This window comes from Archocentrus centrarchus, chromosome 14, assembly GCF_007364275.1.
Source record: "Archocentrus centrarchus isolate MPI-CPG fArcCen1 chromosome 14, fArcCen1, whole genome shotgun sequence".
NCBI classification, from domain to species: domain Eukaryota; kingdom Metazoa; phylum Chordata; class Actinopteri; order Cichliformes; family Cichlidae; genus Archocentrus; species Archocentrus centrarchus.
This window is the reverse complement of record NC_044359.1, coordinates 5770584-5787691: the sequence shown is the minus strand read 5'-3', so window position 1 is coordinate 5787691 and position 17108 is coordinate 5770584. Positions and strand designations below refer to the sequence as shown.

General features: G+C 41.3%; 1 protein-coding gene across 2 annotated transcripts in view; it reads left to right on the top strand.

Annotated features, from left to right (window-relative positions):
* The first annotated feature begins 947 nt into the window (after nucleotides 1-947).
* Nucleotides 948-17108, top strand: part of LOC115792643 (rho GTPase-activating protein 7) — a 126802-nt gene continuing 110641 nt past the window's right edge. For both annotated transcript variants that reach the window (XM_030747257.1, XM_030747256.1), the window contains exon 1: nucleotides 948-1152. In XM_030747257.1, coding sequence (XP_030603117.1) covers nucleotides 1032-1152 — 121 coding nt within the window. In that variant the 5' untranslated portion in view covers nucleotides 948-1031. The remainder of the gene's footprint in view (nucleotides 1153-17108) is intronic.

Below are 17108 nucleotides of genomic sequence, written 5' to 3'. Positions count from 1 at the left end.
ACACATCTAAAGCTGACAATTTCCTGCTGTGTGCCACATGTATGGAAGAACAACTGTGAAAAATATCCCGACCTGATTCTCTCAAAACTGTACAAAGCTCATGTGTGAAAAGTCTGACAGGTCAATCCTTACATCATTCTAAACAAGTCCAAGTCAGCCTCGTCTTTGAATGCTTAAACAACATTATCCCCTCAAAATACTTTCAAGTTTCTTTTACATAACTGACACCAAGCTGCCTCCACGAAGAGGCTGATAATGAAATAATCAGAGTGAATGTGGCTGTGCAGTGTGTCACTGTGTGCACAAAAGTGTTTGTGTTTATAATGTGAGTGCATCTGTTTCCTTTTGTGCGCGTGTTTATACTGCTGATGCCTTTAACCCAGGTTAGATGTCATTTCCTCTCTTCAGGCCGGCCAAATCCTTTAATTTCTTACACAAGCACGCATGCACAAAGGCACACACACACACACACACACACACACACACACACACACACACACACACACACACACAAAAGATAAAAACTTCTCACTCTTGCTCTTTCTCACACACACAAACACTCTGTAATCATTTTCTTATCTTTCAGCTAGACACACACACACACACACATAATTGCACTTATATTTTTGTGAGGATCTTCACTTCCCTGGCTCCATAAACAAAGACTTAACCCTCAAACACCCCTTTGAAGGTCTGTCCCAAAGTTTTGACCATCCAAAACATCCTCACTTTCTGAACCAGTCCTCACAAACATAGATGTATCCACACACTTAACTTTCTGAGTATAAAGCTGTAGGGAGGGAAAGGACTGTGCTGTTTCACAAATTGCATGCAGACTTTTTGCATCAAGTGTCAGCCCCCCTGCCTCCTCTTCTACCTCCTCCTCCTCCTCCCTCACTTTGCTGAACTCTTAAGTGAAGCACACCCTCTGCATGAGCCGTGACAGAGTGAACACTGCCCAAATGGATTAGAAACTGTCCAGAAACGCAGGTCTTTCGCTGGGAATATGTGACTGTTGAACATTGTGAAATATGGCTCAGCACACGACGGTAAAAACTCTGCTGCGGAGATCCTTCAGTGAGCATGTGAAAGACTCCACCAACAAGGCTTGGGATGTCTTCTGGAGGAGTGTGAGGGAGAGGCGACTGTGGGGTGAGTTGGGATACGATGTGAGTGGAGATTATTTAGCTGGAAAAAGCAGTTTATGAAAAGTTGCAGAAGTGTTTCGGTGGGAGCGTTTTGTACAGCTCAGCATGGTGTGAGAAACTCATATTAGAGATGGGAGATGGTTAAAACCATCCGTCTGTTTCCAAAACAGTTGAGGTGTTGTGCAGAAGATAAATAAAAATAAAAATGCAGCGGTTTGCAAATCAATTGAACCCTGTAGCCCAAGCACAAAGTTTAAAATCAGCAGTTTTATTGTTTTTCTGCTCATCTTGAATTTGAAGCCAGGAATATATTTCCAAAAAGTTGGGATAGGGGCAACAAAACACTGGAAAAGTTCATGCTTAAAAGAATAGAACACCTGTTGGAACATCTTGCATCTAACTGAAGTTCACTGGCATCGAGTCAGGAATGTGATTGGGTATAAGCCTCCCAAAGCGGCTGAGGTCAGCAAATTACGGATAATGTTTTTTATTTGCAAAGATTATGGTACCTAATATTAAAAATTCATAGACTCTGGATAAATATCTCTACACAAAGTTGAAAAACAGTAGTGATTGGCCATAATCTGCTGCAACATGTCATTCAAACAGATATGATTCTGTAGTGGAAATTACTGCATGGCCTCATGACCACTTCTGAAAACCACTGTCTGCCAAGTTAAAACTCTACCATGCAAAGAAAAAACACATATAAACAAAATCACCTTCTTTGGAAAAGCTCATTTAAGATGGACTGAGGTGAAGTGGAAAACTGTCCTATGGTCTGAATAACAAAAATGTGAAGTTAACAGTTCAAAAAAAAAAAAAAGACACTAAAAACACACAGCATGGGTAACATGCACATCTGTGAACACCAATTTATGCTAAATTTAGCACAACATCCAGTTTTTATTCTAGAAAGTATGTTGCTTAATTCAGCAACATACTGTCATTACCACAGTTTATTACAGCAGCACTGGCCTCCCTTCAGTCCAAACCACGAGTCACGAGCAGATTAAACTTTGCACCAGGAAAGAATTGAGAAAATATTTCACTTTCAAAACTGGTGTTCACAACAGATTCAAAATGAGCATATATTGCAATTTGAATTATATAAATCACTGCATGCAGTTAATTTACATTTTCATAACATTTTAAGTGCTTTGGAAATGAGATTGTTTGTACATTTTGTGGAAATTTAGATCATGAGCTGTGAAACACTGAAAAAGAATGGTAATAGTTTTTTATTACTGCACTGAATTAAATATTTAAGTAGTGTCAGTCTTTGTTGAACAAAATCAAAAGCTGAGATGTTTTTCATAGTCATATGCAGCTGTTTCAAAGGCATACGTAATTCACACCCTCCTGATGAGAAACTGCAGGCAGAGTTCAGCAAAACTACCAGAAGACTTAAAGCCTCACTTCAATGTTGCCTGTATTTGCTGACTGCAGAACACAGTTTAATAAGAGATGTGATCAAAAAGATCAGAGAGCTACTTAAAAATCAAAAGCCTTACCTGATTTAAATTTGGAAAATCTCACATTCAAAGTCACCTTCACACCTCTGGACCAGCTGGTAATATTAGGTGTTCACAGGTTCATGTTCGTCTTGGATGTGTGCTGGATTTCCTCCAGTGTGTCAAAAACAATGATCCTTTAACTTGTCCTTTTATTTGGGGGAAAAGGGCAAAGTTGCAGGGATGCAAATCTGGTGAGTTTGTGTGGCCAAAAAACAGTAAAACTCCAGACTAACAGTCTCACATTGGAGGATGAATTAATGGTGCACAACCCAGTGAATATTGTATTGGTCTCTGGTCTCGCTCCTCACCTTATGCAGTACTTTCAGGCTTGGTCTCTGCAACTGAAAACTACTGAAAATGATTCAGTTGTAGCACAACAGCCAGCTGTTATCAACAGTGAGAAAAAAAATTGTCAGTTTAAATTGACTCTGGTGAAATCACAGAGTGCACAGCACAGCTGGTCAGGACTTTCAAGGGAAAGATCCATCAATAAAATGCTCAAGAAGATGATCTTGAACATGAGATCACCAAGTATAAATCAGGCAGGGTTTCTGATTCTTATGGACCTGTTCTCTGATTTTTTTTTTTTTTTTTAAATGATGTACATAAAAAAATTTGGTCCTGATGAGCTTACACAGCAGCTAAAGTGCCATCTGACCTGCAGCTCAAGTTTACCCAGTAATATAAGAATCCATTGCTAGGATGGTTTCAAAGGTGTTGCTTTGTGTTTGCGAGAAGAAGGATGATGCTCCTCAAAGAGCATCGCTTTTCCTCATTGTTGAGTAGCTAATGGACAGACTGAACTTTGCTGGTGTCTTCAAACGAGTCATTCCGATGTTAATTATTTCTTTTGGTTTCATTTGTGCATCCAGGGGTGCACTGTCTACACCGATACCTTTTAATAGCTGTTGTTAATAATATCCATTATTGCATCGTGGTCAGCTGCTGCTTCCTGCTGTCCATCATAGACTATTCCACAAAACCACTAGCATGCGAGCTGCAGCTGTGACTGATTGTGGTTTCCTGTGCCCGTTTTGCACTGCGATGCAAACTCACGAGGTGATACTTGGGGAGCTAAATGGAGTTGTTGGTTTTCGAGGAATCCCAGCATGTTTTCCACAGTGAGAAACTGAAAGTGGCTCTCCATCTCAGAGGTCAGGGGCAGCATTTCATTGCTCTTAACACAAAGCAGGCTTTAATGGATCCGTGAGCCTAGTGAGAAAATATCGTGCGGTTGAGCTGGAGCTCGGTTGGTTTTATTTTCCTGGAGGTTGGTTTGTGTGCGAGTGTGTGGGCTTGTTAGGTGAGCCTGTGACTAAAAGGTTAATTCACTGAAGTAGCTGGGAAAATGTCAAGGTGACCCCCGAGCGTGACACTTTGCCTCCACCTGCTGTGCCGGTGTGCTCCAGTCTCAGGTGTAAATGTGAATGTAAAGCAGGAAGCTGTGAAATACCATCGCTGGAAAAAAAAAAAGATAGTGCTTCAAAGCACTTGCTGTGTTAAAGTGAAAAGTTGAGAATGGAATATTTTCTGCTGTGTGCATGGACGAATTATGAAACAGAGCTCCAGGCAAGACCTCCACACTGAAAAAAGACAAAGCAGCTCATGCGATGTGTCGTGCAGCCTTTATGTCTCCAGCTCTGTATCTTCCATATGTTTTGTGACTCCTGCTGTTCATTTGGCATTTGTTTGCAGTGTCTTTTAATTGTTCATCTTTGTTTCTCTTTGTGGTAGTTTATCAGATTGTTTTGTTCATTTCATGTCTTATTTTGGTTATTTTTGTGTCTCTTGGACTTCTTCTTTTGGCCTCTGCCCCATATTTTTGAAATTCATTCCAGTGACCGAGGCAAACTATCCTAATCAACCTGTCATGTATAGTTTATTTACTCACAGCATTTCATTTTAGTTGCCAAACTGCTAATGTTGGTAGCGCATTACCTCACCGGGAAAGTGTTTTCTGAAGTTGTAAATCAAGTGAACAGAAGGCTCCTTTCCTCATAGACGTCTACACAATCAAACTTCTTTTAGCAACCAGAGGAGTTGCCCCCTATTGGCCATTAGAAAGAATGCAGGAAGGTGGTTTATTTATATTTTTCATACATGTGCTTATTGTGACTGGCTGATCCTAATTTTTGGGAAACGTCATAAATAAGCATTTGATTATTGTATTAAAATCTTTATCTGAAAAGCATGCACAGCTTACCTCTACTAAAACATATACTGTGTGAGTTTTCCTGCATCTGTACACCACTTAATGTGGTACCACAGAACTGCCACATTAAACTGAAACAAACAAGACTGAAATATATACACATTCCCATTGACCCCTGTCCCCTGTCATAACACGTAGCTGTGGCCTCATTTTGAAAGAAGTGGCGAAATCAAACAGAGTCTGTGCTGATCTAAACAGTTGGAAGTAGGATATGTTGCAGACCAGCAGGCTGCAGAAAGATGAGGCGGGTTCCTAAGCTCAAAAGCTTTTATTTGCAACACTGCACATTCAAAAGAGCTATCTGCAGGACTTCAAATGAACTGCAATGATAAATGTGAATATTGAGTAATCTTCCTGCTGTATGTTAATGGCCAGAGTCTTACATGTACTTCTTCCTCTGTGTGTGCCCGCGTGCACGTGTGTGTGTGTGTGTGTGTGTGTGTTCTGACACCTGGTTTGAGTTTTCTGGTGAGAGCAGATACCTAGCTCCAGCTGTGTGTACGCTCACATCGGTGTGTGTGTTTTTTTGGATTAGATCAAAAAATGACAATAGGACAGTTGTGTTGACTGATTGGCTGAGACTGAGGCTATGTAATGCTGTGGTTCATACACACACTTACACACAGATAAGAGAAAAGCAGCTAAAGAAAGTTTTTGTAATGGCTCAGTCACACTAGAGCAAAAATAGGACGGCAGCCTCCTTGCGACTACGGAAAAATCTGTGGTTGCCTGGTAACTGCAGTAGATTTTATTTAATTTATTTTTTGCATTCAGTAACTGAGTGCAGGTAGTTGCGGCAACCAACTGGTCGCCCAGAGGTTGACCATGCAACACCCTCAACGTCCAGGAGACCACTTTCGGTGGGAGGTAACCTGTCTCCAAACACGATGGACTGGCTGCAATCACTCTCAGACAGGTTGGTGAAGGTTTGCAAATAACTGCCGTCTAATCATAATTCAAATAGATTGCTAACATGTAGCAATCAATCTGAGTCAGTCTGTGCTGTTGAGCACCACCCAGTTGCAATGCATCACTTTGCAATAGGGGACTCAACACAGCTGTTTGCTAACTGGTTGTATGCTGGTTAATGATGCTATATAAAAGCATGGCTGCTGAGCTCCTATATCATTGTTCTGTTAAATTGCCATCCTGCAGCAACTATTTGTGGAGGGATTTCTGAATTTCTAGAAGGGTTCCATCTGGACTCTGAATTTAAATAGTTATTCAGAACTCCTGTGTTTGTCAACAGCAACAGATTTGTGATTTTTGCAAGTTTTTCACAGTTAATCACGCATTCTCATAAACAGATTATAAGTAATTGCCAACTTGACCCCATTCAGTTGTAAACTGATTGCAGACTGACCATGTTTTACTGAGATTTTATCATCACCTTGAGACACTAAAGTCACTTTTAAAATGGCAAGTGACTGGTTCCTGTCTTCAAACCAACCCTTTGAAAGGCAACAAGATTATGTTCTTCATTTTTTTTTTAAATGTACAAGGTCCTTATTGTCTTGAAAGAAATATTAATTGTTAAAAATTAGTTTGCCAAAATGTTCATCTGAGCATAGCCATGGGCATGGGGAATTACTGACTAAACAATTAGATATTGCTATTCTTGCTGTGTACAACCAAAAATATGGTTTAGTAAAAAAGATTATTAACTAAAAAACCTTTAAAATTAACATCATAACACAGAGCTAGCTATCTGGTACTTCTACTCATGGCTAGGTTAGCCAGTTGTCTGTAATTTAGCTGTGCTATATAAATGTCATGATAATGTGTAACACTAACAAACTAATTAGAAAATTGCCAGTAAGTTTACAAGATTTTGTTACCAGAGCTAGCTAGCTAATTGTATTAGCAGGCGAGCAAATGTTAGCTAACATTAGCCAGCAGAAAGGTGGCTCAGGCTTGAATTAGATTTTGAAAACCATACAATCCCTCCATGAATTGATTGCTTTGCTGACATCAATTGTAGTATTTCCTCAATGGTCAAATGTCCATTTGGTTTGATAGGCTTCATCAGATAAAACTGGCTAATGTTTGCTCTGAAATAAACTGCTCTATATCCAGCACATAGCTGACTAACCTCATTGTTTTTATCGGAAGCCATATGGGGAGGGTGTCATTATGTTTAGTTTGTGTTGGAGTGCTGTAAACTGGTCATTTAGTGACATTAGTTATTAGTGGACTCCATTTCTAAGTTAACATTAGCCAGTGCTCGCAGGTTAGCTAAAGAAGCAACTATGGCCATCAGATTCTTTGGGTTTTTGAGAATGTTTGTTAAGAGTCCTTCACATAAAAATCAGTCCACATGCTGTTAGAGGCAACAGAGTTTTATTGTTGTCCCTTTAAACACAGGCAAAATAAATAAATAAAATAAAATAAATAACCAATAAACAGGTGAAACGTCTTCAAGAAACAAAAAGAAGTCATAGTAGTCAAGCTCCAGAGACTATGACCTGGATGACTGAGAATTTACACAGATCCAGTATGTTGTTACCCCTGGTCGCAAAGTCCACATGTTGGTAAAAATGGGGGAGAACCTTGTTCATGTTTGCCTGGTTGAAATCCCCAGCAACAATGAAAACTCCCTCAGGATAGGTGTTTTGCAGGTCATTGATGTAGTGATAGAGGATATCCAAGGCTATTTTTGTATCTACATCAGGAGGAACATAAACAGCAATGATGAAAATGACTGAAAATTCCCGTGGGAGGTAGAAGGGGCAGCATTTAACAGACAGAACCTCAATATCGGGTGAACAATGTGAGATGGTCGTTTTGTGTCCTTGCACCGTTTTTGTGTCCCCCCCAATATTGGAGACAGGCGCATTTGTCCCACCCAAAAATTACAGCATGGAGAAAATTTTTTAATTCGCGTGCTTGTATTTTGAAGGCGCAACATAGCGTCATGCCACTGTGCTCCCCCCACCCCCCTCTGAACGGCTCCGAGGGTTTGAGAGCGGAGACAGCATCAGGAGTCAGAAACTCTGAATGAGGTAAAACGGTCTGTGGGAATGTTACCATGAATATGGTTGTTTGTCAGTTTACTTTCATACATAGGATAAAGTTTACTTACTGGACAAGAAGTCAATTTGAATGAATTTCAAATGAGAGGCGGAAAAACCATTTTGGCTCTTCTGCTTAGGCCAATGTTTTTAACCTTTTGTTTGGCTAAATCCAGGGCTGTAAAGAGGCACGCAGCTTGTCTATTAAATGTGAGAGGTATCACTTTTATTTATTTCTTTTGGTTATTATTATTTTTATTGATATTTATTTTGATTTATTAGATTAGAGTTTCAAACTGAATAGGCATATTTTAATAGCTGTTTTTTAACTTAAGGTTGATATTAAAAAGTGAATAATTTGTTCATTACATTATCTGTGAGGATTCTTTCATCTCAGAATGTTGTTTAATTAAAGAACCAGTTCTGTTGCCAGTCAACCTACATAAATGCATTTTTTACCATTATTAAATGTTTTCGACCAATAAAACATATCAAACTTTGCACTTCTGTGCGTTACTAAATTATTTTTCTGCTACTGAAATATTTAGCTTGCTAGTATATGAAGGAGTGAGGGCCACACTGAGAAAAATAATAATTTTATGCATTTTGAAAATAAAGTCAAAATCGTCGAAGTCGTCATTTCAAGTCAAATAATGGCCACAGCTGCTATACTCTCTACAAAATGCCTTGGGTAGAAACAACTTGATCAGCTGTGTTGTTGTGTCTTGTGGTTTTACATGTCCCCTCTGTACTGTACGAAGGTGCAACCGTCCTTCCATCTAACCATTGCCAGTTTGTGTGGTTTTTTCCTTCTGAGCAGATGCAGCTTTCTGCACTCTCTCTCTAACGAAACAACTTTAATCTGCACGTTTTGACTTTTATCCCAAAATTTTAAATTTATTCTCAAAATGCACAATTTATTTTTTTCTCAATGTGGCCCTAATACTCCTTTGTACTAGTACCAGTGCAGCCAGCTGTTAAAGTAAGCCTGGAATGACATGGTCATTAAGCTTCATAAAAGAGACATAAAAGACACCAAACAAAAGCCATTTTGTTTAGTGGTTTGTCCACGTCTTATGATTATAAAACATATATATATATCAACACTATTTTTCCAAGAAACATTTGAAAAATGTTTCTTGAAAAATGGGCAGCACGGTGGCGCAGTGGTTAGCGCTGTTGCCTCACAGATAGAATGCCATCTGGAAGGCCTGGGTTCGATTCCACCTTGGCCCAGGCCTCTCCCCCTCTCTGTGTGGAGTTTGCATGTTCTCCCCGTGCTTGCGTGGGTTTCCTCCGGGTACTCCGGTTTCCTCCCACATTCCAAAGACATGCACTTACTGGGGTTAGGTTAATTGGCTATTCTAAATTGCCCATAGGTGTGAATGTGAGTGTGAAAGGTTGTTCGTCTCTCTGTGTTGGCCCTGTGACAGGCTGGCGACCTGTTCAGGGTGTACCCTGCCTCTCGCCCTATGACAGCTGGGATAGGCTCCAGCCCCCCCGCGACCCTGACCAGGATAAGCGGAAGCGAATGGATGGATGGATGGACATTTGAAAAAGAAGAAAGTAAAAGATCAATTGGCATTTTTTATGCTTTGCTCTGAGTATTTACGGATCTGTCAGGTTTCCGATATGTGTCCCCCCCAATAATAAACTCCTTCCTACGCCCTTGCACCACTGGTGACAGTTGCCGGCGCAATACAGGTCTCAACCCGTGTGCGCAGTAGACCAAGGGCTTCCAATAAATCCGTGGTGTTCGAGTTTATAAAATCCATTTTGCGTTCAGTATTTATTTGCAGAAGGCTGTGCCGATCATACATCCTCTTTTCTCTGCTGATCCATTTATCACTGTTATTGTCATGAGCCCACGCAGCCGCTGCCGACACGGGCGCCACCATCTTGCTACACAAACCAACAATCTTGTTGTATTGTGTGTTTGTTTGCCTTGGTGAGTAAGAGAGTGTGAATGTCTGTGTCTTTGTCATGAGATGTACTTAATAATGAGGGTGGAAAGCTGCAGCAACATCCCCCAGAAGCCAGAAGCAGATAGAGACAGACCCAGGAGACCCAGGCCACCCACAAGCAATGAAGACCCATGGCCACACACTCCACTGACAACTGCATGCGCACCCCAGCAGAAGGGAGAGGGAGGCCCCAGACAAAGATCCTCCAGCCAAGGGGCAAGAGCCCCAAAGGCAACAGGAAGCCAGCCCCCCCAGAGCCCAGGCCCCCCAGCACAGGCACCGAGAACCCAGAGAACTGCCCAACACCCAGCGTAGCACCAAAGCACCATCCAGCTCCAACCTGGGGCGAGGTGTAGGAAATAGAGGTGTAGGATGAAGCTCGTGCGCTGTTAAAATCAAGGGGACAGATGTGACACAAGCACCCAACCACTGGTCATCAGTGTTCATCCACCCCCCCCAAACCCTCGATGTCTAAGGTGCAAATAAAATTGAGGGGCAAACAGTAGTGAAGAGATGAGTGGGGCAACCTCAGCAACCTCTGGGTAACATGCCCCTCAAGGTCCTGTGTGTATAATGATGTGTTGTGAATCATAATAACTATAACTGTGTGTGTGTGTGTTTAGAGAACTCTGGAGGATTACAGTGGTTGGACAATGAAACTGAAACACCTGGTTTTAGACCACAGTAATTTATTAGTATGGTGTAGGGCCTCCTTTTGCGGCCAATACAGCATCAATTCGTCTTAGGAATGACATATACAAGTCCTGCACAGTGGTCAGAGGGATTTTAAGCCATTTTTCTTGCAGGATAGTGGCCAGGTCACGACGTGATGCTGGTTGAGGAAAATGTTTCCTGACTCGCTCCTCCAAAACACCCCAAAGTGGCTCAATAATATTTAGATCTGGTGACTGTGCAGGCCATGGGAGATGTTCAACTTCACTTTCATGTTCATCAAACCAATCTTTCACCAGTCTTGCTGTGTGTATTGTTGCATTGTCATCCTGATACACGGCACCGCCTTCAGGATACAATGTTTGAACCACTGGATGCACACGGTCCTCCAGAATGGTTCGGTAGTCCTTGGCAGCGACGCGTCCATCTAGCACAAGTATTGGGCCAAGGGAATGCCATGATATGGCAGCCCAAACCATCACTGATCCACCCCCATGCTCCACTCTGGGCATGCAACAGTCTGGGTGGTACGCTTCTTTGGGGCTTCTCCAAACCGTAACTCTGCCGGATGTGGGGAAAACAGTAAAGGTGGACTCATCAGAGAACAATACAAGTTTCACATTGTCCACAGCCCAAGATTTGCGGTCCTTGCACCACTGAAACTGACGTTTGGCATTGGCACGAGTGACCAAAGGTTTGGCTATAGCAGCCCGGCCGTGTATATTGACCCTGTGGAGCTCCTGACAGACAGTTTTGGTGGAAACAGGAGAGTTGAGGTGCACATTTAATTCTGCCGTGATTTGGGCAGCCGTGGTTTTATGTTTTTTGGATACAATCCGGGTTAGCACCCGAACATCCCTTTCAGACAGCTTCCTCTTGCGTCCACAGTTAATCCTGTTGGATGTGGTTCGTCCTTCTTGGTGGTATGCTGACATTACCCTGGATACCGTGGCTCTTGATACATCACAGAGACTTGCTGTCTTAGTCACAGATGTGCCAGCAAGACGTGCACCAACAATTTGTCCTCTTTTGAACTCTGGTATGTCACCCATAATGTTGTGTGCATTGCAATATTTTGAGCAAAACTGTGCTCTTACCCTGCTAATTGAACCTTCACACTCTGCTCTTACTGGTGCAATGTGCAATTAATGAAGATTGGCCACCAGGCTGGTCCAATTTAGCCATGAAACCTCCCACACTAAAATGACAGGTGTTTCAGTTTCATTGTCCAACCCCTGTACTTATACATACAGATGTTTTTTTTTTGTTTGTTTGTTTTTACTTTGCCATGTTTAATTTATATATGACAAAAAATAAGGAAAAGTATAAAAGGTTGCCTTTGAGAGTTTAGATTTGGTGAGATTTTCTCAGTTCGTTTACCATGATTTCACTGTGGGGAGCTTAACTGATATTTGAAGACAGACATGGGAAATGCTTGATGGATCACTAACACACTACATAAAGTGTTATTTTAATTTTGTCTGGCTCATTTTTGGATTAATTTGCCACCAATAGGGTTGTAAATACTGAGGAAAAAAATAATTACAAAAAAGCGTAATTTCCTGTCGCTGCATTTTTCTTTGCGATCAAGCCATAGAAGCTTCTGCTCTTCATTTGCATAAACAGACAGCAAATTATACAGTGATTTTACAGTTAAATAGCCTTGCATAATGAAGTGGTTCTTGAGGATAAAGATGATTAAAACTGAAAATGAGAAAGCAGAGAGTCACCGAGGCTCAGGGCCAAATGTGATGGGGGAATCAATGCGAAGGCTGGTGTTGGTTCTGTGATCAGAGATCGGCCAAACTAAACAGTCAAGTGGGGAAAACTGGGGTGAGAACCTGAGTGACACACACGTCGAAACAAAACAAAAACTTCCCCTTCAAGTCACACACACACACACAGTGTTTTGATTTTGGTCTTGCAGCTTGTGTGGTAAATGGATCTGTTTTGGGGCGGAAGGAGAAGAATGACTGGAGAAAAAGGGCACGTGTGTTTCATCATCTGTCTTGGAGCAGCAGCAGGACGTGAGGAAGAGCTTGTGTGATATAAAACACGGGAGACCAAGAAATAACAAACATGCTGTACTCTCCCACAGAGTCTGAAGGTTCAGTCAAAGCAGTACTCATGACAGACTTAACAGTGGACAAAAATCAGTCCATACCCTCGATGAGGCAGGGACACTCACTGCTGCAGGCAGTGCCCACCGGGGTTATTATAGTTAACGAAAACGAATGAAATAAGGAAAACTGAAATTGAAAAAACATTGTCGTTAACTGAAATAAATAAAAACTAAAATTAAAAGGAAAAAAACAATAACTAACTAAAACTGTACTGTGAGTTTAAAAAACTACCTAAAACTAACTAAAATTATAGATAAAATGACCTTCCTTTTCTTTTTTGTCATTTTATTTAAAAGCCTTGTGGACTGATCATTTTTCCGCTCTCCGAGTTGAAGCTGGGAGCGCCGTCGGGCAGCTGTGTGCGCGCGCTCACCGCGCTGGTCCTCAAAGTAATGTCAGCGGTCTGCCGAGGAAGCGGCAGAGTCCCGTATGGAGTTTCTTTGAGTCCGATAATACAGATAGAAGAGCGTCTTGTTGTTAATGATGAAAAATGTATGGAACACGTCTCAGTGAGGAAAAAACACCAACGTCAAAGTCCACCTGAGAAGCGCACAAGGCAGCTACGGAAACCGCCGACCGGAGAAATGTGACTACTCCTCACTGCACGCAGCCACAACGCTGTGATGAACCTGGTTCGTCCTTGTGCGTTTCCGGCCACTTTATCAGTGAGCGTATAACAATCAGGAACAATCAATACAAGGACTCACAAATGTCGGAAAATCCCTGGAGGGAGCTGCTAAAACTGTCGGAATGGACTCGAGGGAATGAAGAAAGTGAAAAAACAGGGACAAATATGTTTGCAGCCAAAAAACTGAGCACAAAGAGCGAGGACCAAAAGAAGTCCCAGCCGGCACCGCATATAAAATACCAGCACACGACCGTAAGGTAATGAACACACACAAGCTACACAAGCAGAAATGCGACATGAGGTCGGACACATATCGAGCATCTAACCAAGCTAGCTCCAAAACAGAAGCTGGGTTAGGGTTAGATGAGATGCTCGTCTGTTTAACATCCTGCAGTGCTTTATCTATCTATCTATTTATTTATTTATTTAACACACATGAGCTCCCAGAAGCTTTACAACCATCATTCTCATCCTCTCTAGCTTCTTATTGACATTACTCGTGTGCAGCACGTCTATAACGTTTAAAAATATAATAGTGTAATTACAGCCCATGGTCTCATGGTGTTCCAGACACTACATACAGTGGTGGTCCTAGCCTGTTTGGCCCCCTGGGCGATAAGGATGCAGCACACCGGTGATTGATATGTAACAGGTAGTAGATACATTACAGGGTTACCTAGGTAACTGGAGCCCGGAACGTCCATGTCATTAAGTCCCTGGTGTGGAAAATAAGCCAGCTAAAATGTACACCATTGATTTAACTTTATCCTTTGATCTCCTATTTCTGCTGCTTTGCAGTCAGGTTGCTGGTTGGTCTGTACAGTAAGGGTTAAGGGCAGTGGGTATGCAGGAGAACTGAAAGCACTGAAAGCTCTCAGCACCAGTTGTGTCAGGGAAAACACAACTATAGTCACTAGAGAGACAAAGAAATCTCTTTGAGATTGTAAGCTTTCATAAATGCATTGAATGTCTGTCGTCATCGTTGCCTGGATTTCATCAGTAGTATTACCTCATCCTGAATGCCTTCCTTCACGCTGTCTTTTTTTCCCTCTCTCTGCCTTTGCTCTTTTCCTCTCCATGTGCCGCCTCTGCTCTTCTCTTCTTTCCTCTGTTTGCCATCACTCTGGCTGTATTCATACGATGGACTCCGGAGAGTAGTGAGGTGTGTGTGTGTGTGTGTGTGTGTGTTCTCAATGGGCTTTTTACTATTCAGATCGGGGCTACGCTACACTTAAAAAGCCTTTCCAGATGTGGAGTGGGGGCACAAAAATCCAGCTGGAATAAAGCAGCTAAGGATTCAGATTTCAGGTTTCTTGACTCCAAAATCCACAAAGAGAATATTTGAAAATTGTCTTATTTACTGATAGGTTTCCCACCTGCAATTTTTCCTTCACAATTCATGAATATTTTAACGTATGAGGCCCTCCGAATCATTTTTATCAGAAATTGTTTGATTTACAAAGATGCAATCTTCATGTGGGAGAAGATGAGAGTAAGGAGGAGGCAGGTCTTCCCGTGCAGAATGAGAATGACAGACTTTCTGCTTGAAGCTGAAAAGAAAATGTCAGGAGAAGCCACAAAGTGGTTCAGTTTGCTGAGCTATTTAGGGGGCCAGTTAACACCGGCATCGACCACATCGTCTTCTGTGAGTTAAACTTAATGGGTTTGGGGCCAATCACAGAGAGCTTTGTGTTTTTCAACCTTAAAGTATGTCGAATGAATTACTGATGAGTTAGGAAAGAAAAAGCAGGGCATTAAAAAAGTTGGGAGTTTAGTTTTGATTCTGAACACACACAAAAAAAATACAGTTAAGATGAATGTTTTCCCATTTATCAAACCTTTTTCAGTCACTCATCCAGCTCTGCATCGGGGTGGAGGATGGTTGAGCATGGTAGCCTAGACATGCTTGCTTTGCACATCTTCGAAAGTGCTGTATCAAGTGTTTTAGTTTACATATTGCAATAAGTAACCTATTCCAAGGCTTGTTGAGGGCTTGATCAAAACGCTTCATGGGCCAGTCCATATTTATCCCATGTTGGTTATAGAGGGATTTTATGTGTTATGACCATCAGCGCTCACATTAAGCATCAGCTTAACATAAGTTAAATTCCAAAATTAAGTAATTTACTGAAAATCAGTATGCACTGGTTTGACTGTAATGCTTTACAATGTTGACGTTGATTATGAACCAATAAAAATAAAGCTAAATATATGAAGCAATGAAGGGGCCAAGCAGCGAGACATGACAGTTGCTAGGAAGCAAGTTGTGAGAAGAGGTGTTAAGATCCACCAGCAAGTTGTATAGTAAAACACACTTTTGTTAATTACAGTGCCCCCCCAATGGTGTAATGACATCATTTGGGGGGGGGGGGGGCACTGTATTGCATCCTCGGGGAGGGGTTCAAAAGACTACTGTGAAGTTTGGTCTTGATAGGCCAAAAGCATTTCTGAGATACAAGCTCACTTACATTTTGGTGGCGTTGCCATCAAATTCAATTCATTATTGTGGTGAAATGCTTCTGCAAACTAAATGAAATGCTCTGAAGAGCATAGCCTATATACCAAGTTTTGTGAACATATGAAAAATTATCAAATTTGTGACCAGTGAAAAATGTTTTATTTTGTATAAAATCCAATATGGTGGCTCAGTCAATTCAGTCAACATCAAAACTTGCCAATTATCCGGCTCAGGACCTCCTGACAGTATTAGCAAGCACACAAATTTCATTGTGAATCTGAACACATTGGTCAAAACACATTTTTACTGATTAAAGCACCCCCTAAAGGTCAAATGTCACCAAAATTCTTTTGCGTCCTTCTAAACAGGTCCTAAGTCGACCTATCAAGTTTGATTTTGATAGATTAACATCATTGCAGAAATATAAGCGTGGGTCCTGTTTGGCGACTTTGCCACCAATTGGCTCTGACGGCAAGCACTTTTGAAAATCAAAAATCCATTCAATACCTTTTATGAGGCTTGAAGATGATTTGAGTCAATTTTTGTGACCATTGTACAAACTTTGTGGCCTGTGAAAACTTCTAAAGAATTTCTATAAAATCCAGTATGGCAGAAAATGACGTTGTAGGTGCGATGACCTCGACTAGATCCAAGGACTCCAACGGTACCTCTGTTTTCCAAAATTGGGCACAGAGGTCGAAAGTTATGATCACAAATGCAAGTCCAACTTTGTCCCAATGGTGGCACTACTGTGCTCAAAGTAGTGGCACATAGCTTGGTGAAAATTATAATGAGACAGTTCTGCGGAAGTGTGCCAAATTTCACAACTTTTAACCAGACGGTTTTAGGGGCTGCCATAGGGAGATGATGATAAGAAAACCTACAGTCACTATAGGTGCCCGCAGCTTCACTGTTTGGCCCCATCTGAGCCTGGAAGGTAGAAAACTAAAAAAAAATTACTTGCAGCATTTTGTGTGGCTGCAGTCTTTAACTTAAAGTTTACAGCCCTGAATTAATGTCAGTCTTGTACAAAAATCACATCATAACATGACCTCGAGATGTTGTGTACTGACTTTAATCAAAAATCACTCACTCTCATTTGCAACCTCAGGACTTCAGCTTAAGTGCAGTGGAGCCAATAGGACCAAAATCTCTTCACTCTATGGCTCCATCATAAAATCCAAAAAAAAAAAAAAAATCTGTCCATCAAAATAAAAACCTGTTTCTATTAAATGCCACATTTTTTCAAAGGTCACACACTATAATTAAGTGCTCAAAGCTTTTTAACCAGCTTCCTTAAAACATGATGGCATACAGAAAATTAGATTTTCAAATTAAGATTATTAAATTGATAACCCATAATCTGTAGCCAGAG